Genomic DNA, 26,405 nt, shown 5'->3' with positions numbered 1-26,405 from the left:
TTTACTCTGTGTTATAAAGAATTCATATGTTTCCTTTTGCGTTCACAAACTCTTGTATATCACAAGTGCCTGGGCTCCTCAAGAACCACATCTCTTGAAGGCTGCTCATGAGCTTTTGGAACGGTGCCTCTGTTCACCTGCTCCATGTGCCTCTTCCTGCTCCTCCAGAGTGCTGTCACCCAGATCACGTGTCCCCCACAGTTACTTTCTCTCACAGCCTGTGTTTGATTCATGTGTTTGCACAGTCGACTGACCTGACTTATTTGAGAGCTTTGTCTGTGACCTCTGCCCACCCCCATGTCTCCTAGGAGGTCCAAGCAGTGCCTAGCTCACCATATATGCTCCAGAAAGCATCGCAATCTGAGAGAAGGCGGGAACTGAAGTCTCATACATTAGTCCCATACATTAGTGCACATCTGATCTCACACATCTAGTGTAGTCGTCAGTGGTACCATCGGCTTCTTCCGATGGCATCAGAGACCACGTAGAGATTTCGTGTGGAAGTGTCACTGTCTTCCACAGCAGCCAGTCATGAGCACAGAAACGCCCTTAACGGTGTCCAGTGTCGCTGAGTTCCTGATGTCCACTGCTAGTTTCAGACACAACTGTTTCATCAATTCTGCCTTAGCTCTTGCTGTTGTCTCCTCTTCTGAGTCACCAAGCTTTCTATATTAGCCAACTGTATTCTCTTAGTCTTTTTATGTGAATAGGTCTGGGATAACCAAGTCATGTGACAGGCCATAGAGGTGCTTCTGAGACATCCGTACAGAGTGTCCTATGATTGCGGACCACACTCCCATCAGCACTGCACACAGTTCCTGTCTCTCAACCCTTTACCTAAGGCCTGTCTTCCTTCAGTGCCCTCCTGCAGGGTGAGGTGGGTTCTCCTTTAACTCTTCTTTCACGGACCTGGTGTCCATTTGGATGGATCCTGAATTCTCTGTCTGATTAGGTACCCATTTCCATTCATTAGAACGGATTTCAGATTTATTTTGTTCCTTTGTCTGGGACCTGGTTCCGTGTTAATTTTTCATTTTTGAGTTTATTTATGATTAATAATACCAGTTACCTTCCCTATTCCTCCTCGGTCATAGCTTAATCAGAGATAAGCACAGCCTCTGAGACCCTCCTTATGACTCCTGTTGACTCTGTCTGACATGTGCCGTCTAACCTCATTGTCTCTCCCTCTACCCCCCCAGAGAGCCCTGCGAAGGCGAAGCCGCAATGCAGCTCTTCGCTCCCATGAAGAAACCATGAGGTTCTCTGACTGGGCAAAGATGGGATGGCTCTTGTGCTAATGTAATGTCACCTGCCATCCTTGTTCTTACCTGCTTCTTCAGGTCTCAGGAATAGCCTTTCTCATGCCTTGTCATTGTTGACAGGCGAGAGGGAGCCCAGTGCCATGAGCACTCCCAGGAAAACCGATGAGGGTGTACAGCCCACCCCCTTTTCCACAGCAGAACCTTCAGGCAAAGGGGCTCACTGTGGCTGTGTCCAGGCAGCTTTGTGGCTGGCTCCATGCTCTCCCAGGGACAAAGAATTTGTGTGTGTGTGGCTTCTCGTGTGCATGTGTTGCTATTGGCTCTCTGTGTTCATGGGAAGAGATCATCAGGGCTTCCTTTCCACTCTTGCTGGCTTCATCTGATCTGATCATATCTTGATTTTTTTCTAGAACTCACAATATAAAGGGAAAAGTAAATTAATGAATTTAGTTGATGAAATAATTAAGAGAAATAAAATTATTATAGGTGTAAAATACCAGCTTAAAGAGACATTTAGAAATGACACGCAGTACCTGCCGCTGGAGAATAGATGTTCTGGAAGCTCCTTCCTGTGACCTCCTTGTATTTAGAATTTTATGTTGTTTCAGAGACAAGGCCTCATACACAGAGCTGGAATCACACTCAACAAATAGCTGAGAATGTCCTCAACTCCTGATCCTCGCCTCCACCTCCTGAGTGCTGAGGATCCAGGCACATCCGTCACACCTGGCCTTTTCCCAGATTTCTGAATAAATTTGTAGGCGTCACTTTATGAATTAGTTGCATCCCCCAGGGAAAACTAGTTGAAAAAAAAAATCAATGAGTTATTATAAACTGCCCTGAAAATTTTCCCACGAACTAAATTAATTTTCCTAAGTGAGTTATGTGGCTAGGCCAGAAATATAATTTATAAATAGACTTCCCCTTGGTTTATTAGTGATAGGAATCTAAAGTCTTGCCCCTGCTTTCTGTTCCTACCCTGGAGCGCTGTAGCTATGAGCTTTAGACGCATAACTAACATCCCTGTCATCCTTTGGAAAGTCCCTCCGACAGGAAGTGCTACAAACGTTGACAGGGCATTATTGTATCGTACAACAAGAACAGTAATGGGCTTCAAGTTCTGGGGTCCTTTGGGAAGCTTTGTCCTCCGGGGTTTTCGTGGGCTGTTCTAGACAAAGAACACTTTAAGGATGGGGGGACTGGTAGATGAAAGGCTTCCTGTGGAAAGTAGACTCCTTAAGAGGACCTGCTTGTGGTTGCCATGACATCCGCAGTGACCATCACAGCCCATGGCTCCGTCACCTCCGGTGAGTGGTAGGCACTTTCTAGTTAGTTACTAATGTGGCCAAAGTTGACTTTGACTTTTTTACTATGTTCTTGCTTGTTAGCTACATCATGAGGCAGGTGCTGTTATTACCCCCAGTGTGTGTGCTGCTTAGGTAGGTTCATGCGTGAGGCAGCTGGAGATTAGCCCTGGGTGTCCTCCATGAGGCTCATCATTCTGTTTCTTTGTCCCCACAACACACACCCTTCAAGATGGACTGTTTCCTGTTATCTGGGCTTTCTCCTTAGGCCTAGAGCTGCTGTGAAGGGAGCCCCCAAGATGCTGCTATCTCTGCTCCCCACAGGCTGGGATTTCCAGCATACGTTATTATGCTCAGATGTTTACCTGGGTTCTTCAGGTTGACCCTCAGTAAACCTTAGGTCCTCAGGCTTAGCAAGCATTTTACTGGCTGAGCCACCTCTCCAGCACACTGTGCATTACCACTACAAACAGGTTCTGTAGCTCATCACAGTGGATGTCTGACCTTGTCAGGGCCAGGCTGCCTATCTCCAGAGGCATTGACGTTTGCCACAAGTGTCCCCACCCACCCCACATTTCCCCACCCCAAGGTTCTCATCTTAGTATAAATACAGATTTGTCTTGGATAGGAATAGATAATTCGATAAGAAAACCTGTAGGTAGGCATTATTCTTCTGCTAACCATTTATTCTGAGCACATGTTATCACTTCTAGAGAAGGTTTTGCTACACAGGCTGACCCCTGTGAAGTATAAGATCAGTTGAGAAGGAGCCATAGTAAACAAGCTAAGCATATGTAGTGCTGTGGGCTGTGTGAGAGAGAGAAGCACCACACCTGTGTGTTTGGCAGCTACTGGGGGGGGGGGGTGGCATGGGGAGGGAGTTCCTCGGATACAGGAAGGAAACTAGAGTTGGGGAATTACAACACATGACGTCCTGGGGAGAGGGAATGTTGTGGTGGGAGGTACCCAGTGGTTGTGAGGCCTTGGGAACATCTGTCTGCTGATAGCATGAAGTATGATGAACTAAATTGTGGTGTTTCATTTGGCCAAGCCTATCAATCATCAGAGCCATTTCTTAGTAAATGGTGGCTTTTAAGAACAAATTCCTATTACATTAAAGTTTTGAGAAAGGGTCAATTTTTGTTGGAATTAAAAACGTGTTTTGTTTTAAATATCTGATGCCTGTTGATAAGCCTAGAGAAGAGACACAGGCCTATTACATCCTGCTACAGAGACACCCGCACACCCCATGCCCATTGACTGTGATGAGCACAAGGAAGTGGCTTAGCCCTGGTGTCCTTCAGCAGATGGTGGGCAAGGAAATGTATATAAACACAGTGGACTTCTACTCGGCTATACAGATGAAATTTGAAGGAAAACAGATGGATCTAGGAAGTAATAAATGAGGAAACCCAAACTCAGGAAAAAAAAATCAGCCTGTCACCTTCTCCCTCGTGTCTGGATCATATGTGTGTTTGCATATATGTGAGCAGGAGGAAGTGGGGTTGAAACGTGAAGAGCATCGTAGAGGCCACATGTGGGTGAAGGATGCTGAGGGGTTAGGGAAAGGGCAGAAATGGCACGGCTGGGGCACCGGAAGGACACGGCTGGGGCACGGGAAGGACACAGCTGGGGCACGGGAAGGACACGGCTGGGGCACGGGAAGGACACAGCTGGGGCATGGGAAGGACACGGCTGGGGCACGGGAAGGACACGGCTGGGGCACGGGAAGGACACGGCTGGGGCACGGGAAGGACATGGCTGGGGCACGAGAAGGACACGGCTGGGGCACCGGAAGGACACGGCTGGGGCACGAGAAGGACACGGCTGGGGCACGAGAAGGACACGGCTGGGGCACGAGAAGGACATGTAGAGGGAGTGACGAGGCGGCACCTTTGAGATGTTAGTATCTTTGACTCCAGTTTACACTTTGTATGCTAATTTTAAAATTCTCGGAAAAGAAACTGGTGTGAGGTTGGGCACCTTGTTAGTGTTTGGAACGGATAAGACACAGGTGCTGTTTAAAGCACGGATACTTTCTGGACAGGCCCTGACATTGATTTAGAGTGTGGCCATCTAACTATAAATAACAGGGTTTGCTTCCATTTGGCTGTGATAGTGGAGGCGATTGATTCCGCGCACACACTTAAGCTTCACAAGGGATAACGTTTGGGTGCTCGGAGTTTCTTCTGTGCACAGCTGAGCAACAGAGGCCAGTACTGCTCCTGGCAACTCCCTTAGCAGTACCAGGCAGTGTGTGGGCCCCAGAGGGTGGCCCAGATTCTGTGTCGCCCAGCCTTTTAGATAAACACGGAGACACGAATGAGCCGTTAATAGACATGAACATCTTCTCTTGACTTGAGTGCAGACACAAGGGTAGAACATGAGAGAATGGGCCCTGTGTGTGCAAGCTCGAGGGCCAGGGCCACCCCAGAGCAAGGGACAGCACGGAGCCCCTGCGCTCATCCGGCATCACCTGGGGAGACGGGAGCACATGGGCGGGAGACATGCCCACCAGTCCTTAGACCTCACCTGAGGGCTGTTTCCATTTGGCCTTCTTCCTAAGTGAAGACACATTATGTTGTTACGAGGGTACCTTTCTGCGATACTACGGGAAGCTCTGTACCTCAGGTGTATTTTCACATTGAGTTAATCTGAGATCCTTCAAAGGAAGGGGAGTGTGTTTGTGGCTGACTCCAGGCACAGATGGCAGGGTTCATTAGCGTGGCTGTTGTGGCAGAGCTTTTGCAAGGGACCCCATCTGATGCTGCAGCCAGTGTTCATCATGGCCACAGATGCTATAATTAGGGCTTAAATTTTCTTAAAAAAAAAAAAATGGGCATTGCCCCCCACCCTTCTTGAAGGAAGTGACATTTCTGTCCAAGCTTTCCAGGCCGGAATCTTTCCCAATCCCAAACCTGTTCTCTTCCGATATGTAGGGTTTGGATTCGGTCATTTTGCAGTTTTTACTGAATTATTTGATAGGTACCTCATTTGTAATGGACAAAGTTTAGTGACATTCTTAATTGTTAAGAATATAGAATCCAGAAGGAAAGATTAGCTAGGGTCCCAGCTTGCCTTCTCTGCCCCAGTTTTTCCCCTCCTGTGTGGCTGCTACCCATTTCTTTAAAGAGAAAGCCCTATTTCCTTATGCATACAGAGGGCTAGGATTTATCCAAGATTGTCCCTATGTTACCCTCATTTCCATGTCTTTTAAATCACCAGAACTTTCCCGTTGTGCCTAGAAAGTAGTCCATTGAAAATGAAAAGGCTTAGCCTAATATGAGGGTGTCTACGTGTAGTCCTGTAGCGTGGTATGGGTGCACACCTGTAGTCCTGTAGCATGGTGTGTGGGTGTCTACCTGTAGTCCTGTAGCATGATGTGTGGGTGTCTACCTGTAGTCCTGTAGCGTGGTCTGTGGGTGTCTACCTGTAGTCCTGTAGCGTGGTCTGTGGGTGTCTAGCTGTAGTCCTGTAGCGTGGTGTGTGGGTGCACACCTGTAGTCCTGTAGCGTGGTCTGTGGGTGTCTACCTGTAGTCCTGTAGCGTGGTATGGGGGTGTCTAGCTGTAGTCCTGTAGCGTGGTGTATGGGTGCACACCTGTAGTCCTGTAGCGTGGTATGGGGGTGTCTACCTGTAGTCCTGTAGCGTGGTCTGTGGGTGTCTACCTGTAGTCCTGTAGCGTGGTATGGGGGTGTCTACCTGTAATCCTGTAGCATGGTGTGTGGGTGTCTACCTGTAATCCTGTAGCGTGGTATGGGGGTGTCTAGCTGTAGTCCTGTAGCGTGGTGTGTGGATGCACACCTGTAGTCCTGTAGCGTGGTATGGGGGTGTCTACCTATAGTCCTGTAGTGTGGTGTGTGGGTGTCTTACAGCCTGATATGGTGGTGCACACCTGTAGCAACACATGGGAGGTAGAAGCATGAGGTCGGGAGTTGACCATTGTCATCTAGGCCAGTGGTTCTCAACATGTGGGTCGCCACCGCCATCACAGGGATTGCTTATCTGATGTTTACATTACGATTCATAACAATAGCAAAATTACAGTTATGGAGTAGCAATGAAGATAGTTTTATTATTGGGGTCACCACAGCATGAGGAACTGTCTTTAATATTGCAGCTTTAGGAAGGTTGTGAACTCCTCTAGTACATGTTATAGTTATAAAACAAAAACAAAATAAATGGTAAATAAAAGGATAGACTATTATCTTTGTATACATGTATATGCCGATCCCTCTTTTTTACAATTTTTTTGTGTTCTGGTGTTTGTTTTCATGTATGTTTATTCACCACAGGCCTGCCTGTTGCCTGTGGTACTTCTAAGAGGGTCTTGGATCCCCTGGAACTTGTGAGCTTCCATGTGGGTGCTGGACATCAAACCAGGGGATTCGGCAAGTGCTGGTGGACATGTGGGCAGTGAAGACTGTCCTTCACTGTCCTCCCCGGGTTCCAGGGTCCCGGGTGGCGGCAGGAGGCCTTCAGAACCGGGCTGGAGGTCATCATGCTGTGTGTTGGCTACATTCTGCCAGTGTCCTGAAATTTTGAATGAGGCCAAATTGAAAAGTAGTAACTAATGGCAAGAGCTCAGTGTTCTTGGTGATACTCGTGAGGTAGCCTTGCAGGTGCGCACCCTACCAGAGAGTGCTACAGATGCTTTCTGGAAAGAGCTGGATATTTAGCACGCAGGAAGACAGCCTCCTGGCTCATTGTATGGCAGCTGAACTGGTGGAGCGGTGGACAAATAGGCATTGAAAACAAACCCGGACAAACGTTGAACAGAACAGACGTGGTCACTGGAATGCGGATGAAGCCGCATGACTCTCCGAGCTGCGTTTTGGCTGGGGTTGGAGTGTGGCTGTGTTGGAAATGGTTAGAACTGTAGAAGTCGCGCACCCCCACTGAGAAGAGCATGGAGAAGATTCAGCGTCATTTTCCCCTTCTCAAAATTCCAATCCAATGTGGACACATCTGAGAGACTTTCGTGATGGTGGCCCACGGGGAGACTGCAAAGAGGAAAGCTTTGGACTGTAAGAAAGAAGGCGAGGTCTCTGAGTCAAGAGCAGGCGCCCCTCTGAAATATAGCCGTTCTCCTGAAGTGCAGTGGGTCAGCAGAGGTGAACGCCCTGAGCTGAGCATTGAGAACCTCACCCTTCCCATCCACCCCGTCTCAGCTCTCCATGCTGAGGCCATGGGAACTGGAAGATGCTTTTTTCTGAGGAATCTGGGGAGCCCAAGATGAAAGACTTAAGTACATTGTTATAGGAAATGGCCCCAGGGGAAGCGGCAGCCAGATGGCTCTGTTCTCGACCTGGGCCAAGGGCTGTAACTGTTGTAACTGTTGTCATACTTGCTTTAGTGTGGGACTCTTCAAGAACACAGAGAATAAAAGGAAGATTCGGGGGCCTTAGAAGTTATTAAAAGCTATCCTTGATTCCTCAGAAATAGCGGCATGCGCACCAGACAAAGCAGAGTCTGTGCTTTTAAGTTTTTTAAAATGTATTTTATGTGTATGGGTGTTTTTCTTGCATGCCTGTCTGTGCACAAGTATGTCTGGTACCCAGAGAGACCAGAAGAGAGTGTTGGATCCCTGGGACTGAAGTTACAGTTTTTATGGGCATGGCCATGTCTGTGCTGACCATTGGACTTGAGTCCACTGGAAGAGCAACCACTGTTAACTGCTGAGCCATCTCTCCAGCCCAGGAGGCTGTATTTTTAAAGCAAGAGAATAGGAACATATATCAAAAATATCAAACTCAGGAGTTGTAAGTGTTCTCCAGAGAGATGTAGCCCATCCAGTCCCTCATCCCGCCACCATCAGCAAACGCACCATGACCTGAGTTCCTCCTCGTCCTTGAGGCATCTTTGCTGCATGAGGCTCTCTTCCCTCAACAAATAATAAGCCTCTGTTGGCAGCAAATGGGGACCATCACTGGAAACCGCAACTGGGCCCAAGGCAGAGGTGGGCAGACTGAGCGCCCAGCCCCAAGGGATGCATCTTTACCACAGCTCCTTCATTCGTGGCGCAGGCAGCATTGTGGAAGAGGGGGTAGAAAGATTGTAAGAGCCAGAATTCCATGAATCCTGATGTAAAATCCGTTTATCCCAGAAGTGGCCACATAAATAAGACCAGGACAGAAGCATTATCAATAGCTGTGCTGAAATGGAAGGCAGGAAAACCTCATGGGTCCCACCCTAGACCAAGAACTACAGGTAACTAATCATTGATGGTGGAAGAATTGGGCCCTCTCAGGAGTGGGCCTTCTTACAGTGCACAGACAACACAAACAGACTCAGCAGGGTGTGTGTGTGTGTGTGTGTGTGTGTGTGTGTGTGTGTGTGTGTGTGTGAGTGTGTGTGTGTGAGTGTGTGTGTGTCTGCCTGCATGTAAAATACACAGCTGTGGTAGTAATAAAGAAAAAGATGTTGTCAGTTTGGCCGTATAGGGGGAATATTTGCAAGGAGGGATCCTGGAAGGTGCTGGAGGGAGGAAGGGGGTGGAGGAAGTGATCTACTTTAATTTAAAATGTATAAAATTTGAAAATAGAAATTGCCTTGTGATAATTTAAAAGGCTAAACTGAGTCATGCAGATACAGAAGAGAGCCAGGCAATCTATCAGAAGGCCCCGCCCACAGCTTTGTGGAACTCAGATCAATCAAAACTCTGTACTAATTCCTCATGACTTTTATGAAATCTAGAATTAGAAGGTATAGCTTTCTAGATTATTAGGACTCATGTCTGGATATGCTCGTAACTAGATTCATAATGCAACTTTTGAGAAATGAAGGAAATATGTTAGAATCCAGCCAGTGTGTCCAGCCTGTGGCCCATAGACCCCACTGCCCCAGGATAGCTAGGAATCGGAGCTAAATACAAAATTGTAAATTTACTTAAGGAGCTGAATGGTTTTTACAATTTTTAGAAAACTCAAATGTCTGATTCTTGAGTAGCCTCTGTAATACAAGGTGTTAGATTGCCAAAAGGTAGCATGCCAGTGTGCCAGTGACCAGGAACTGACGTGGGGTTGTGGGAAAGCCAAGCCAGTGTGCTAGTGACCAGGAACCGACGTGGGGTCGCATGCTCAAGAGTGTTTAAAACTGGAATTTCCAGCCTAGAGCTCCAAATCACCAGCTATGTGACGAGGTAAAATAAAACCATTTTCAGACAAAGAAGTTGCCCAGGCAAAAATCTCCCAAAGGAAATAGCCAAAGGAAGGATCAGCCAACGAAAAGCAGTTTATTGGTCTAGAATCTAGAGATTCTGGTGTAAAGAGAGGCGTCACTAAGCTTCCGAGTTGACGGAGTGATTGGTTTCCTGGGTGGCGTTTCTAGGATCTCCTGTATTCTCTTGATTTCCTTTTCCAATCATTGCAGGACAGATTAACGACTTCAAAGTCAAGATGGCCTGAAAGGCTGTTGCACAGTACATGGGATTTGAAATGCAAAATTTTCCTTTTGCTGCATTAGTGTCTAGACTCTAGAAAACCCTTTCAAATCATGGTTTGAGCTTCAAGTTTGTGTGGAAATGGAGTGTTGACACACCATGCGTGTGTGTGCGTGTGCACGGTGTAACTGATCCCAGAAATTGTGAAAAAAAAAAAGAAAAAGCAGCTCGCTCCTGGAGCTGACGTCCAGGAAACGGTGCTGTCATTTGTTTCCAGGCTCCCGGACTGTGTCGCTCCAGGTCTGTGGCAGAACAGCAGGAATTACCTAAGAGCACACGGTGCGACAGGAAGTGAGGAGTTCGGGGACTGGGCCTGCAGAAACAACACAGCCCACCAGAACAAGGCTAGTCCCCTGTAGAATTCCCAGTGATATAGGGGCCTCCATCCGGCCCCACCGCTTAGTGCCACAGCAGAGACTCAGCCTCCCCTGCATCAGCACTGTGCGTTCCAAAGCTTGCACACACAGCTTTTGTTAGAACTAAGGCACCAAACCACTGAAACATGTGTGTTCCATGCACTAACAGAGTGAACATCTAACTTCAGGCAAGTCCATTGTCTGCATTACATACTTGGCTAAGTGTGGATGCACACTGGCCCTTGTTTGCAGTAAAGGAATGAGAATTCACCCACACTTTGCTTTTCTCTGTGGATAATTAAGAGTGCATTCGAAGAGTGTTGGGGAAGATCGGGCAGATGCTGACTTTGGGGAGAAGCTGGGGTGACTGTGGGGAACTGACCAAGCCCACGTTCGCCAGCCCACGTGGCAGGAATGGAAGCCAGTGCACTAGGATACTTGAGCTCTGAGCCAGGTCTGCCTGGCTTCTCCTCTCCCTTTCCTCTCCACTCCTACAAGAGCTGTCAGACAAATGTATCCATAACAAGCATCCAGTGTCCAGCAAGCACCTCTCAGAGACCACAGCCTGTCTTCTCTTAGAAGGGCTGTGCAGACATGAGACGTCTTTCCTAGCATTGCCTAAAGTCAGGGTCAGCACCACCCATTGGCCCTGGTGTCTTTCGCAATACCTTACTACACTGTTTCTTCTCTTTCTCTCTGTTCATGTCCTGTTAGTGTGGGTAAATTACAGCTCATTAAGTAAGAGAAGGAGATAGGAGGTTCTAGGACCTGGAGCTGTGTTTTACACATCCTTACTGAGTAATTAGTAGATACTTTCACAAATGAACACATGAGCGGAAGGCTGCCGACCACAGACGAGAACTCTGGTATCTGTGCCTCTTCTAATCACTCGTTTTCTATGCCTTTCTGCAGCCATCTGTAACTTTTAAAGTAATGCTTAATTATATTTAATATGCATAGGAATAAATATTGAATTGTGCACTTGCATGATAAATGTGGTTTATTAAGAACTTGTAAAAGTAAGTTATTGTATACTGTATAAAGGAATATAAATCATACTATAATGAATATAAGAACTTAATATTCAGAGTATGTTTCAGCTGAAAACTTTCAGAGATAGGAAAAATATCACAAACAGTGTAATCTTACCTCTTGATGTCCAGCTCCTTCCTACTCTGCCCTATTCTCTGTGTAGATTTGCATGTTTACACACTTGCATGTTTACACATTTGCATGTTTGCACATTTGCGTGTTTAATTTGCATGTTTACAGTTTTATGTGCGTATGTTTACACATTTGCGTGTTCACACACTTGCTTGTATATCACTGTGTGCTCATGCTTTCCTACATGCTACAAAATTTTACTGTAAATAGACTTTTAATAGTGAATCGTTGTTTTATATTTTCTGGGTCACATATACATGTCTAAAGTGGTTAAGGAAAACATAAGAGAAAATACTTGTAGACTCTTTACAGTTGGAAGAGCCCTCAAGAGTCAAAAGTGAGAATACTCATAGCTGGTGTTACCCAGTGGGAAAGGCCCAGCCAGCATCTGTGGATAAAGGGGAGTTAAGTAGTTGTGGTTTATAGCATTCATTTCAGTCGGGTGCTATTATTTATTTTTAATCAAAATGGATAAAGTTCTGTTTCTGCAGAATGTATTGTTGCTTTCTGAGAAGTTTGTCTTCCTTGGAATATTACCTGCCCACCCGCTTTCTGTTTATCTGCTGTTCTGAAATCCCTCAGGTTTCTGATACCCCATTGAGGAAGGCAGTGAGTTCCTCTTTCCTCTCTCGAGATCTCATTCCAAATAGCAGCTAACAGGGTGGAGTTTTACCTGGTGTTCAGCTCTCAGCATTTTGACCTGACACGAGGCCAAGGTGTCTATAAACCTTAGCTACCCAGACCTCATTTGATGATTGTTGTGACAAAATTCACTGTGAGTGAGGCCACTGGAGCGTGAGACGCTCTTGGACGAGCAGGCATTGCATCTGTGCGGATTCAGAGGACAGGAAGGCAGTCTAATGGAAACGGGTGACCGGTTGCCGAGGAGTCAGGTGGCATCTGCTAGGCTCGTCACCTCCTTCAGTAAGTGGTTAGTTCCCTTCTTTTCTCCTAAAGCCCCTAACCGTTACAAATCTTTTCCAGGGGTGCATTCCAAAGATTGGCCTGGAACAGAATGATGCACCCCGAAAGCCCCCCTCCCCCGTAACCTCAGTGGCACAAGTGACCAGGCTTTCCATCCCCAAACAGGAAGCTGTCAAAGCAGCCATAATAGAGGAACAGAAGAGAGGCGAAAAGGCCGTGGTGGAGGCGGTGAAGAGAACGAGAGAGGAGCTGGTGGAGTTCCTGAGGGAGCAGAGAAGGGTAAGTCCCCGCGCGGGTCCGCCAGACAGTTCTCTCTGCACAGCGGTCAGGCAAGGGCAGAGCAGCAGTGAGCTTCTGACCGGGTCCCGTAGGCAGTTCTAGACTTCGGGGGTTGCGTGTGTTTGTAGAGTCCTTCAGTTCCCGTAGACACTTGCATGTGCTCTTCAGGCTCTCTTTGTTAGCCTGACTGTGGTTCTAACGGATTTCATTACAGTCCACACGTAAATACCACACTGCTCTGGTTCTGTTTCAGAGCAGGTCAGAACATGCTGGTCAGAATTCAGGGACGGAGCTGCAGGGGCTGAAAGCAGAACGACATTCACTCACTGTCCTCCCACAAACCTTTACCATAAATGATAGGCAGTGTATGAAGAACAGGTCACACTAAAGCATTTTAGTATGTTTTGTTTACATGCCTATCATATGCGTGTAAAGTACAGTAATTCCTATGTACTGCATTCAGATACATACTATAGTGTCAGGTGCTCTACACCATAGCAAGCAGACAAGCGGAACGGTGAATATGAAGTGCGTGGTATCTAAACTTGATTGTTGGCTGGATGGCAGAGCGGAAAACGCCAGCTGCTGCCCCGTAGTTAGCAAAATGCTGAGAAGGCAGTGAGGGGCACCACTCAGTCCCGTGCTCCCAACCTAAATGGCGCGAAGAAAATTCCCAGTCTCTGTGATTCCTGTCAGCAGATAGTTTGTCACCAGAGTACAGAATCGGTCAGGGACGTTTCCACAGAAGTGGGCAATCCACAGGAGCACTCTGTGTGTGGCTACATCTTTGAGCACCTTGCTTTAAGGGGGTCTTTATTTTCACCCTGATTTCTGATAGATTTTTCACATTCTGAACCCGAAAGTGAAGTTGGCGTTTTAATTGTGTGTCGGTGTTTCCCACAGAGGTTATTTCAGATAATCTAGTTTATGAGCTGTGCCCAGAGGAATGGCGGATACACACGGATTATTTGGAATAGTGAAGAAATGCAGATAAAATAAACTTAGGGGTTTTTATGGGCCCCTCCTTTCCATTGTTTTTTCCTCTTAATCTTTCCCTTGGTGGTTACAACAACCCTTGGCATGAAATATGCCCCCTCGGTAGTGTGGTAGTGTGGCACCTCTGAGGTGTCCTTGCTGACTATAGGTGCTGTGTTGTAGAGTGGTCCAGGGGAGGTTATTCATCATTCTGACCAAAAGTGCTATTAGCTCATTAGTAGCCTCCCCTTTCCCCTCCCCTCACCCAGCTCTGTGAATTGGACCAACCGCTGTGAGCCCCACCGTGAGCAACTCAGCAGAACAGGATGCTCTCTGCTTCCTTCCCTAGCATGATGCCATCAAGGCTCCTGAGTGGGTCACAGGGTACACACACTCCCTCTGCAAGGCTGAGTGGGATGTTGTATGTGTGCGTTTTCTTAGTTCGTCCATTGACAGATGTTCAGATTGTTCCTCCATATTTAATATACTTTCCTGAATCAGCCGATCTATAGATGAGATGTAAATCTGCACAGAAATTATGACAATTTTATAAAATCATTTGGGCGTGTATACTTTCTATAGTATGTAGTTACCATAAAAGCATCTTGTAAGAGTAAGGATGGCTCTTTTAGGGTCCTCCAATCCCTGGATGTCAAATTAATGTCTCAAAAGAACTAAATTATGGGCTAGGCCATTTGACCTGTATTCCTCCGAATCCTTTTAAAGGCCTGTCAGTTACTGTTTGTGAGAAGTAGTCTGATTGACAGCAGAGACAGTGAGAACACAACAGAGCCAGGCCCCGTTCACACTGTCTGGTTCTCCCAGCTTCCTTGTTACACGGAGCAACCCACGTCGTCGTCGTCGTGAGGAGTTCGGGATAGGATGCAGCAGCTGGAGCAAGGGTGCACACCTGTGCAGCATCAGTACGTGTTCTGAGCTCTGTATTCAGCACCTTAGTAAAAATACCCAGAAGCCACTTGTTGGTAGGCAGGTTTTGCTAATTTTGAAGTGTGTGTTCAGAATAGTGTTGGCGCTCCTGTTTACATGGTGACCCCACGCGTTTTACTGATTCCCAGGAGGTCACAGCCCTGTTCTCGTCCCTTGCAGGTGTGTGGGGGACACTGGGGGACACTGGAGTGTCTGGACTGGGGGACACTGGAGTGTCTGGGCATTTTGTCTTCCCAGAGAGAAAAGCTGCCTTTGAAAAGTTGGTGAAAACACCCAAAGTGAAACAGCAATTGCTAACATCTCTTTTTATGTCACTTTTGAAAATTTTAGATTTTTAATTCTGTATTTCCTTCTTCTTCTAAAATACTATATATACTCACTGTTTCAAGTTAATTTTAATATATTATCTTGGGAGTTAAAAAATATTTGGGGAATAAAGGACACCCAGAGATTGCAAACCAACTTAGAGGAAACATTTTTCATTTTGCTTTGTTTTAGCTAATTCCTTTTATTCTTGTCTCTTTAAAAAAAAAAAAACTAAATTGGGGCAAGTCTTCTCACTTCTTCCATTGGAAGATAGTTTTTGTTTTGCTTTAATCAAAAAGCACATTTTCAGGATGTTTCCTTTCCTTTAGCTCTCTCTTTTTTTTTTTTTTAAAGAAACTCTGGATCAAGCTTAAGATTTTCAGTTCAGACAGTAAGCAGCCTTGTAGACCGTGGTTCCAGCTGGCCTTGTATTCCAGTCTGTAGAGTAGCCTTGAAGCTTTGAGACATCTGTGAAGCAAGGCCTTGCTCTGTGCGTCCCTCGGCATCATCAGACCCTTTCCCAAAGCCCTGAAAGTTTGAAATGAACACTTCACCCCACATTTCCCCTTCTGCTTTTACTTTTAAAGGACTGAGAAAAAGTGGAATAGAAGATTCAAAATGGTAAATTTCTCAAATTTATTTTTTCCCCATGATATAAAAATTCAGGTCATCATAAGAGGAAATAGCGTTTTCTAAGTGTCTAAATCAGTAACCATCCAAGACTGGTGGATGTTAAAGGTGCACCCAGGGCACTGGGATTGATACTGGACTCACACTGTGAAAAGTCCTCGTGGCATATTTTTTGTTTTATTTCTACGAGCGCCGTCAGCAGAGGTGTTGTTAAACTCCGTGTACAGCTGTCATTCATCTGGCCCAGACTCCGGCAGGGAGAGCTACTATATATGTACTAGTTAGGAAGTCCCAGTGTGTACTCAGACTCCATCAGCACCAGTCACGTGATACTGCATTGTTGGTCCACAGCACAAGAAAACTGTATAATCAAAACATCCTACTAGTAAAAATGTTCATGATTAATCAGGAAAATAAATTAATAATGAAACAGTTTGGGTGTTTAAAATAATTATAAGTAAATATTCAAGCCACTGGGTGGTGGTGGCTCACACCTTTAATCCCAGCACTCAGGAGGCAGAGGCAGGCAGATCTCGGTGAGTTGGAGGCCAGCCTGGTCTACAAGAACTAGTTCCGGGACAGGTACCAAAAATACAGAGAAACCCTGTCTCAAAAAACCAATCAATCAATCAATAAATAAATAAATGTTCAAACAATCATATTTTTTAAAATTCCTCTTCTAGGAGCACTGAGCCTTGCTTCATGCTTCAACAGCTAAGCTGAACACCTGCCTTATGTTATTGAAGCAGCACTGACCAATCAGGTGTCAGAGGGCCCCCAGTCGGTCCTTTAACACTCCTGACCCCTCACCATGGAACTAGGCAGTTGGCATTCCCTTAGTCTTCTGCAGAAGTCTTTCCCTTGTCTTATAAGCGGCCAGACCAACCGTTAGAGCAAGCATCAGTAGTGCCGCATGTAGCGCACCGCGCCCCCGTCTCTGCGTTCGGTGTGCTTGAACCCTGTTACCGAGATTCGGGCAAGGGGCTGGAGGTTAAAATACACAGACACACACACAGACAGAGAGACAACAACACGGGAAATCCTTGAATTCCCCCAAAATACCCCCTTTATTGTGTTCAGGGGCAGATTATATAGAGATAGCCACGCCCCAGCCAAATCCACCAGAAACCACTCTCCTGCCATCAGGAACTCCTGAAGGTCTCGTGCTCAGAGCAGCCGTAGGCACTCAGATCAGGGTATTACAAGAAATTCAGGAAATGGGGTCTCACTACTTCCAACAGCCGCAGGCTGCAGAGAAACGAGTCAGGAAAGACCACATCCCAGATACTTCCTGGGGCAGGGAGAATTTGTGGTTTGTAACGACCAATAGCCCTTGGGCTGGAATGAGTAGTCACAGCCCATCCCATAAGTTCAGACTGTTACACAGGAGCTCGCCGAGAGGGAGGGAGCGTGAATAGCATCCGGCACGCAGCGGCTCTTCACAGCCAGGCGGTGATTCCTAAAAATAAAACCTCATCCAAATGTAATAAAAGATTATTATTTTTTCCTCTTAAGAACCAGAATTACGGCCTGTGTTTTCAAAATCATCTCCAGGAAAATAACCTTCACTTGGGAGGATTCTTTTAATTTAGATTTTTAGAAGGGAGCAAGGAACAATTATCTTTACTTCAAAGGTCTGAGGCCAAGACATTGTCAGAATTTCTTAATTGTAACCGGGCTCTCGAAGGCCAGCAATGCTGCAGCCCCTGCAATTTCACTTGCTTCTTCAGCTGCTAAAGGCAACAGTGTGAACGAACGTACATTTCTTCCGATAGTGACCGTTACTGGAACTACAGACAGCCCTAGAGAGCTGTCCCATCGCCGTTGCCTTGTTTCGTGTCTACTGTGGTGGCGTGTTGCGGCCCTCCCTCCCCTTCACAGTTGTGACATTCCACCGAGAGTGCAAATGGCTTCTTCCTTGACCACTGCCGAGTATGTCCAGGGCTTTTCGGTTCCTGGTGTGCACTGGTTGCATCCCAAGAGTTATCCTTGACCTCGCTTACACACACCTGCAGAAGCAGCCCTTGACCTCTCGCACACACCTGCAGAAGCAGTGCCATTTCTCTGCCGCCCACCCCTGCTCCCTCATCCTGATCAGTCATTTCTTCTGTGTGGCCTGGCCCAGCTGTAGTCAGTAAGGGATGAACTGAGGGACGTGTCAGTCTGGGGCCCACAGGACCCGCTGGGTGTTTGATTCGGATGTCGTGTTTGAGATTGCTTCTCTAGACTGAGACACATGAGGACCGTTCCCTCATGGTTGTACTTTCTGGTCACTTGTTTTCATTTAAACCATCAGGATTTTACATTCCAGATCTGTAACATCTCGTGCATGTCAGCTGGCCCTCTAGAAAACTGTTGAGAGTCAGTGAAGCCAGCCAGTTCGAGCTGCCTTGCTAAGTGGCCTCCAGTGAGCACAGCTCCCTAAGTGTGGAGCTTAGAAAATTTTATCTAGAAGAAAGCTTCGCAAAGCCAATGAGCTGTGAGGTTTTAAAGGGTCCTTTCAGCTTTTAGTATCAATACAAGTGGACCCTAAATGCTGGTTGCTGTCCTAAATTCTTCCTTGAAGGTTTATTTTATAAAATATATTTTAATGAACCTACCTCCGCTTCGCATTTCTTGACCTTCATTCTTGACCTAAAATGTCATTGCGTAAGAAGACTCCTGGGAATATTCCCTGACATGTGACCAGAGGCCATGCTAAGGCATCTATCCATCTGTCAGACCATCACATCAGGACAGGCACACTGTTATCAAAGGCTTATGATTTTGATGACATTATTTTGAAATGGTTCAAACAGGTGAGTGTTTTACTAACAATGGTTAAAAGTCTTGTGGTATGAGTAATGGATCATGAAGAAGGAAATCCAAAGTCACTGATGACTGTGACTATGAAGCCGTTTACATCATCTGCCGGAGTCAGGCACTAACATAAGAATGTTACAGAGGAGCGGGAATGTGGCTGTGCCTCTCAGCCCTCAAGTCACAGAGACAGAGAATTACAGTCTGATTCTGAAGTCCATGCTTCGACTTTTGGCCAAACCCCCTCGGTGGGCAAGATGGAGACAAAAGAATGAAGCTACATACGTGTTACACGCCTGTAATCCCAACCTGTTGGAGGGGGAGGCGGGACGATCAGGAGTTCAAGATCATCCTCAGATATACACAGTTCCAGGCCAGTCTGAACTGCATAGTTGGTACTGGAAATACAGTAAATATAAACTCTTTCTGGGTGGTCTTCTCTGGCTTTATGTCCTGAGCACAAGGCTCAAACAAGAAAAAAAAAAATGTGTTGATGATGTTGCTAGCCCAAGCTGAAATGGAGAAGGTGGATAAAAGATGCCTGCTCTATGAATACAAGCAACATGTTGTTCTCAGTAACATGACTTTAGTGAGGATAGCACAATGAAGGGTTGAGCTGTGTGTGTGTGCGTGTGTATGTGTATTTCTAAAATTAAGACTAGCTAGCAGAAAAATGAACCTGATAAAATAAAGCCATCATAATGAATTCTCACCTCCATTGTCCAGCCAAAAGAATCTGAATTTCACGTACCAAATAATCTTGAGAACTACAGCCCCAGTCTATCAAGAATGTAGAAAATAATGGAATAAAATCTGCTATGTTAACTTTTCCTGGGGAGACAGATGCACTTCTAATCAGCCATGGTGGGCACTGGTGACAGTCTTACCAAAGTCCGGCGTGGTAAGACCGAAGAGTTTGTTGGACTCGATTGCAGAATGCGGGTGAGGGGTTTCTTAGAGAAGCCTGGGTGACCCCACAGACAGCGGCATCATCACAGCGTCCACCTGATCGTGAACTGCAGCCTCGAGGAACTGTGTCATGTATTTGTGTTTTTTTTTTTAAATTTATTTATTTATTTATTTTTATTTATTTATTATGTATACAATATTCTCTCTGCATGTATGCCTGAAGGCCAGAAGAGGGCACCAGACCCCATTACAGATGGTTGTGAGCCACCATGTGGTTGCTGGGAATTGAACTCAGGACCTTTGGAAGAGCAGGCAGCGCTCTTAACCTCTGAGCCATCTCTCCAGCCCCATGTATTTGTGTTTTAATCAGCCTTTTGCTTCCTATATTCCCTAGCTTCCACAGGACCACGGGCAGCTGGGGAAGAAGCGATAACATGGATTCCATGTCAGAGTCTTCTGGGACTTGTGAGGAGGCTCAGGAGCTCCGTCACCAGTATTGTAGATCTGACCCTCACCATATGCTGCTAGCTGCCATGGAAGCTGGGCAAAGACCAAGGGAGGCAGAGCATTAGAACCCCGGGAAAGGCCGATTATAACAATTTGTGCATGTAGATTTGCTCACTCCTGTAAGAGACCAAGTCCTTTGCTTTCACAAACTGTCCTTTCCTTACTCTAAAGGCAGTTCAGATTTATTTCCTATAAATAAATCAAGTCAGAAAGCCATGGGCAGTAGCCCCTGGCTTCCCAGCAGCTGTGGCCAGAGCCTTCCCTGCCCTCTGCCTGCCAGTCACTGCCCCCAGGCTTGTCTTAGCCTCCCATCAGGATGGGGGGAGAGTTCACTCAAAGCCTCCAATAGACTGCACACTCTTCAGCGCTTTCCTTCACATAGGCTCGTGCCAAACTCCCTTCAAGTCACGCTTCCCTTGGGCGTTGAGAGAAAGGAGAACCTAGCGTGCCAGGGCCTCGCTGGTCTTGACGCGTGTCCAGGCACACACGTTGTTATTGAGAACATGGCTTTGTTTGTAGCAAGTTAAGAAAACTGAGTCACGGTCCCAGTGTGCCCTGAAAGCCATCCGTTTCGTTAAAGTTTGAAGTTAGGTTGGCTCAAGAGGGCATTTCACAAACAAAAACTTAATTCTCCTTCGTGGCTTGGAGGTGAGCAACACAGCACCAGTGTCTCCTGCTGTCAAGTTCTGTTTCTAATGCTCTCACTGTTAGATCTTTCCTTCTCGCTAGAGATACCAAGCTGTTGTCGAGAGAGAGAGAGAGAGAGAGAGAGAGAGAGAGAGAGAGAGGAGAGAGAGAGGGAGAGAGGGAGAGAGACAGGGAGAGAGAGGGAGAGAGAGGAGAGAGAGAGGAGAGAGGAGAGGAAGGAGAGAGAGAGGAGGAGAGGAGAGAGACCAAGTTCTAGGCATTGAGCTAACTCTCACCAGCGCTCCCCACAGAACATCTAGAAATACAATAGCCTTTGTGATGATGAGTGTCACAGGCTTGGCCACTAGGAACTGGGTGTGTGGCTGAGCATGTGACCCCAGCGGGTCAGCACTCTTCACCCTACAGCTGCATGTTTATGGAGACTCTCACTCACCTCTTTGCCATTAGGAGACCCGTGGGGTCTTAGCCAGGTTCTCCTTTTTGAGTGTAGGTCCTGAGATTGTCATCTTCTTATTTTCTGATTTTCAGTGGAAAGAAGAAAGACTTCCTGGCTAAAAGACACTTGGTAATGTCTTAATCTGCTTGTTCTATCGTGCCATTATTTTCTGTCATGTGTATCTCCACAAACATTCCCTTCCTTTGAAAAAATAGCCAAAACTAATAATAACAGTTGTAACTAATATTGTTTTGGAAACATCTCGAGAATGTCCTCCTCTGAGGGATGTGGTGTTTCTCTTCTCCTTCAGAGACACAGCAGCATTCCTGCCAGTTGTTTGCTGGAGATTCTGGGTGCTCCCTCCTAAAGGAAGGCCAGCCCGTGGAGAGAGAAGGGAGATTGCTCATCGCCTACCGCCATATTGTTTTTGAATGAAGTCCATGAGTTGTGGGTGTATCCTAAGTCTGGCTTTGCCTCCGGCTAAAACTTCAGACTGTTGTTTGTTGTTTCTTAGGCAGGGTTCTAACTGGATAGTCTCAGGGGGGCCCCTGCAGCACTGATCATTGTTGGGGTGATGGTGCCCTGCACAGCTCTCTCTGGTTGTGGGTGTTTCTCATAGCTGCATCCCTGTCCTAGTGAGTTCTTGTTTTCTTCCCTTATTACCCGTTGGTTCAGCTGTGATTCCATGAATCACATTGCTTTACACCCTGTAAATTCATCTTAAATTTTTTCTTTTTATTTATGCTGTGTCTGTGTGAGCTTATGTGCTAAAAGTGCCCATGGAGACCAGAGGAGGGTGTCGGATGCCCCTGGAAATGGAGTTGCAGATGGTGAGCCACTCTGTGTGAGCGTTGGAAGCTGTACCCAGGTCCTCTTTGACAGCAGTACCTGCCTATCAGCATTGAGCTATCTGTCCCGCCCCTAAAACTAACTTATTATAAATCTATGCATCACCTGAGATGAAATTCACTTAAGATGAAGTTGCTATGGTCCATTTGAAAACTGCATACACACACAAACGTTTATATTCTCACTGAAGTTTTGAGAATGACTGGGGGGGAGATAAGCTGATTGAGAAGAGCCATCTGTTGAAGGATTCAGGTGTGACTTTTAGAAGCAAAGCCCAAGGAGGTGGAATAGGTCTAGCCACCATTGCTGCCTTTCCGAGACTCACTCCCCCATTAATGCCCCTTGTGGGAATCACAAACCCTACTCCACACCCTCATTCTGTGTCTCTCAGAGCTGAATTACTGTCTGACACCCTCAGCAACAGAAAGGATCCTCTGAAGGTGTTATACCCTCAAATTAGCCGTCCCACACTGAAGTGTTAGAATCACTCTACCGGAGACACAGAGGAACCCAACGTGACTCTTCCTGTGGACTTCTCCATGAAGAGACAGAATATGTATTCCTCAGTACTGATTGCTTTGCTTCCCACCTGCAGGCAGAAAACTACAGTGTTGTGTCCTGGAGTCTGGTGCAATATAGTGAGCCCTAGTGTGAAATACTGTAGTTTGGTAACCCTAAGAGAAAATGTTTCCATGTCTTCTGAGAGACAAGCCTGGGAGATGCATGAAAAGCATTTGCCACATTAACCTCGCATGCTGGATGCTGAGCTTTGGTATCGAAACTCATCTGAGTCATTGTGTAGCTAAGTATCCCACTGTTGATGCCCCTTCATACCCCTGTTGACTAAGTCCGTCCCACCAGGTCCCCCAGCCGTTTAGTCTCAAGAAATCACACAGAGGTGTACATTAGATTGTAGACCTCAATCTAATTGGCTCATTTGAGAAAATGTTGCTACCAAGAAACCCTGCTTTACTCTTTGTTTTCTGTCAAGAATTCCTTCCCAAGCTCTCTCAGGCTTTCTGTGGATGCAGCTCCCCAAGTTGGGTGCCATATGTTGCAAGGAGAGCCAGGCCACTTGTTCAAGCCCTGAAGTTAATAATTTGTCCCAGACTGCTTTTGGGCTGCACACTTTACTTGTTCTCTCTGCAATGTCTCCTGGGTAACTAACCCTACAGATGCAGAGAACCAACCCGAGGTCCTTCTTACTCCTCTGAGTTTCTAGTTTTTGTTCACACAGAAGCCGATGCCAGCGGGTGAACACCAACAAGGATTATCAGAAGGACAATGAGTGGTTAGCCATGGAAAGCTAGAAACCAAGGTTAAGGCCAAATTCCCGTAGTACCAGAATCTCCTCTATAGAACGGGCTAAAGGTAGCATTTCCTTTGCCGCAGCTGTGACATGAGGAATCACAAAAAACCACCGCTCTGCTGAGTTTGCCACACCCCACAGACAGAGGCCTCTGTTGCCATCTTAGAACAGGTGCCTGTGCAGAGACCTCAGTGCTTGTGTCTGGCTTAGAGTCCTGTTCATGTGACCAGTAAATGGTGTCAAAGGCGAGCAGGCCAGATGACCGAGATTGCTCAGTTTGATGTAGGGGAATTGGACTTCACGGGGCTGGGGAGTTCCTCAAATATAGGAAGGGTGTCAGAAATCAGAGCATTACAAATTGCCATCACATACTTTGGGAGTTTCTTCAGGTCACCATGGTTACTGCAGAAATATTTCTAGTTTTTTTTTTCTCTCAGCTAATCCTCTAGCTGGTTCTCTGAAGTCAAGCTGGGAGTGGGGGTGGTCTCATTCTCATTAAAACGGAGCTGTAGTGACTGCCAGGCATCCTAGCAAATGTTCATCTCTTGGCTACCACGATGGCGTTCTTTCTTTAAGTAACCTGAAATTTTCTGTAGCCGATGCCTACATTGTGTCTTCCCGTCCAGAGGCTCTGCAGTGTTTGGTAGATGAATGGGGAGCTGGATGTTGTCACGTGTCTTGGAGTCTGCTGTTGCCTGCGTTGACAGCTGCCACACCGCTGTAATTGGGGCTGTTTGGTGTGTAGTGGTCACAGCAGTCTTCCTCATTGAGGGGTCACCACAAAGTTCTGTGGGATAAAGAGCTTGGCCAGCTGCCTTCCCACAGAATGTGCTAGGGTAAATCCCAGCATGTTCCTTGGGCCCTCCGCACATCTCTGGTCTCTGTATTTATGGCTGTCAATCAGGGCGTCTCTTCTTTCCTTTTCCATGTTCTTGCTGTTTTAAACCTGTTACCTAGGCCGGGACACAGCTCAGTGGTAGAGTGCTTGCCCAGCGTGCCCAAGGCCAAGGGGTCAGCAGACGGCCGTAGCATGGCAAAGCATGACTAATAAAAGCCTGGAGACTGATAATGGGGTTCAGCCTGAAGACCTGAAAAACAAAGCAGCCAGCCACTGGCTCTTACCTCCACCTCAGGCCAACAATGGTGACCCTGCCTCCAAGAATCTCAGAATGAGTCTGAGACTGAGAGCTGTCTCCTCCCATTTTATAATCTTCTCTAGGGCTAGGATTAAAGGCGTGCACTACTCGGTTTCTATGGCAAACTAGTGTGTTGCTGGGATTAAAGGTGTGTGTTACCACTGCCTGGTCTGTAAAACTGACCAGTGGGGCTGTTTTATTCTTATCCTCAGGCAGGCTTTGTTTTTTTTTTAAACACAAATGAAATGCCACTATGGCTTGGCCTCCACTTTCTCCAGCACCTGCGTGAAATTGGACAGAGATGAGACATAAGGGCCCCAAGAGGAGCCTGGACAAGGGTGGCTGAGGTAGACTTGCTCACTGTCTGCTTTCCCTGGACCTCACTGGTTGGTTGATCTGAAGGTTAACAGCTCCAGCCACCGTGTTAACTCATCTTCAAACACAGAACCTTCCAGTCCACTTGTGTTTTCCAGATGTTGTCTGTTCATAGAGGTTTTCTTAGTTCTGTATTTGAAGTAAAATACTTTGGGATAGATCTTCCTTTTGGCCATTGAAATGGCCCCACTAAACCCACTAATAGTTGCCTGTTTCATGCCATTAATAATCTGTACTAGAACATTTGAATCTCAGCTTCCTTGCTGTCTGTCAAGAACTTCAATCTCTCTCTTTTTTTAATCCATCGGTGAGGCCTTCAGAGTAACCATATTGCTGACATTTTTCTCTATCAGTCAGCTCGCCCAGCTCTCTTCAGATTTAGTGTGACTGTCATTGTGTTCACTCTGTTTCCATCCTCAGCGTTTGTCCCTTTTCTGTGGCTCAGTTTTCCTTTTCATGAGTAGCATATGTTGAAAGTGAAAATATCTTGTCTGGGGTGGAGCTGAGCCGCGGGACTAACACATGTTCTCTTTCTGTTCTTAGTTGTCTTTATTGGTTGCTTTAGAATCCGGTCTAAAAAACGGAAAAAGGTTTTATATATACCTTTTTCATTGTATACTTTCATAGTTAGTAAAAATTTCTTCCTGTTTCCTCTTACCAGACCGAGTACAGTATGGCTTCCTTTATACTTAAGACTCCTGCATCAGTAATCAAGAGGAAGGTGAAACTCGCATAAACATTTAAGAATCAAAAGTTCACTGGTCAAACAGTTTCTAGTGCTCAGTATCAGTACTAGCTATCCAGGGCAAGTAAGAGGAAGCCCCAGTGCACAAACACTGTAAGCTGACTGTGTAGAGTCTGATGTATCATAACAAGTCACATGATTGACTCTAAGGTCGAGACACCTTTCCAGGAAGTCGGTGGGAGTGTGGTGGGAAGAAGAATGGCACACAGCGATGAAATCATCAGGAGAGCACGGTCTCCATTAGCTGCCCTCTCCGGAGCAGTGCTCGCTCCGAGGAGCGACTGTGTCTTCTCTCTTTGCATACCACATGCCACTGTCTGAGATAATGTTAGTACCATTGTATTAGTTCATCATTCCGTGAACGGATACCATCAACACTAAGTCACCTGAACCAGATTGGTGTGGGAGGTCCTTCTGTCTGTGTGTTGCTTTTATTGGTTAATGAATAAAGAAACTGGCTTGGCCTATAGCAAGGTAGAACTTAGTCAGGCGGGGAAAGCTAGGCTTAATGCTGGGAGAAAAAGGAGGCAGAGTCAGGGAGAAGCCATAGTCGGAAACAGACACACTGAAACTTGGCTGGTAGGCCACGACCTCGTGGTGATGCACAGATTGATGGAGATGGGTTAAATTAAGATATGAGTTAGCTAATAATCTAGAGCTAATGATCCAAGCAGCAATTTAAATAATGTGTCTGTGTGGTTATTTCGGGTGTCTAGGCAGCCAGGAAAGGAACAAGGGGCCTCCTCACAACAAGGTATGCTGGTCAGCAATGTCTGGCCAAAGTGCACCTTACATGTGCACCCAGAACTCAAAGCCAGGATATAGGTAGAGGCTCCGATAGTAGCCACTAACTAAAGCTAAGGAAACAGACTACACTCAGAAGTAATTGAATACATAAAGTTCCGAGTGTGTTTGTGTGTGGTTAATTAAAATGGAAAATAGACAAGTTTGCAAAATGAGAAAAGCCTGGCATGTAGTTTATTAAAAAGTGGTTGACATTGAACTTGCCCCAGGGAGGAATGAGCTAATAATGCTTTTATATAGGAAACAGGGAGTCCTTATGTCTGCCCTTCATTCCCACACATTCCCCACAGGGGGTAAAG

At 46.4% G+C, this 26,405-nt stretch overlaps 1 protein-coding gene across 5 annotated transcripts in view; it reads left to right on the top strand.

The window, feature by feature from the left end:
- Window positions 1-26,405, top strand: part of Ccdc91 (coiled-coil domain containing 91) — a 169,088-nt gene that overhangs the window by 129,103 nt on the left and 13,580 nt on the right. For all 5 annotated transcript variants that reach the window (XM_038319703.1, XM_038319702.1, XM_038319700.1 and 2 more), the window contains exon 12: window positions 12,617-12,730. In XM_038319703.1, the coding sequence (XP_038175631.1) occupies window positions 12,617-12,730 (114 nt within the window). The remainder of the gene's footprint in view (window positions 1-12,616; window positions 12,731-26,405) is intronic.

The sequence above is a fragment of the Arvicola amphibius genome, chromosome 2 (genome assembly GCF_903992535.2).
Source record: "Arvicola amphibius chromosome 2, mArvAmp1.2, whole genome shotgun sequence".
In the NCBI taxonomy this organism is placed as follows: Eukaryota; Metazoa; Chordata; class Mammalia; order Rodentia; family Cricetidae; genus Arvicola; species Arvicola amphibius.
This window is presented reverse-complemented; position numbering and strand designations above follow the sequence as displayed.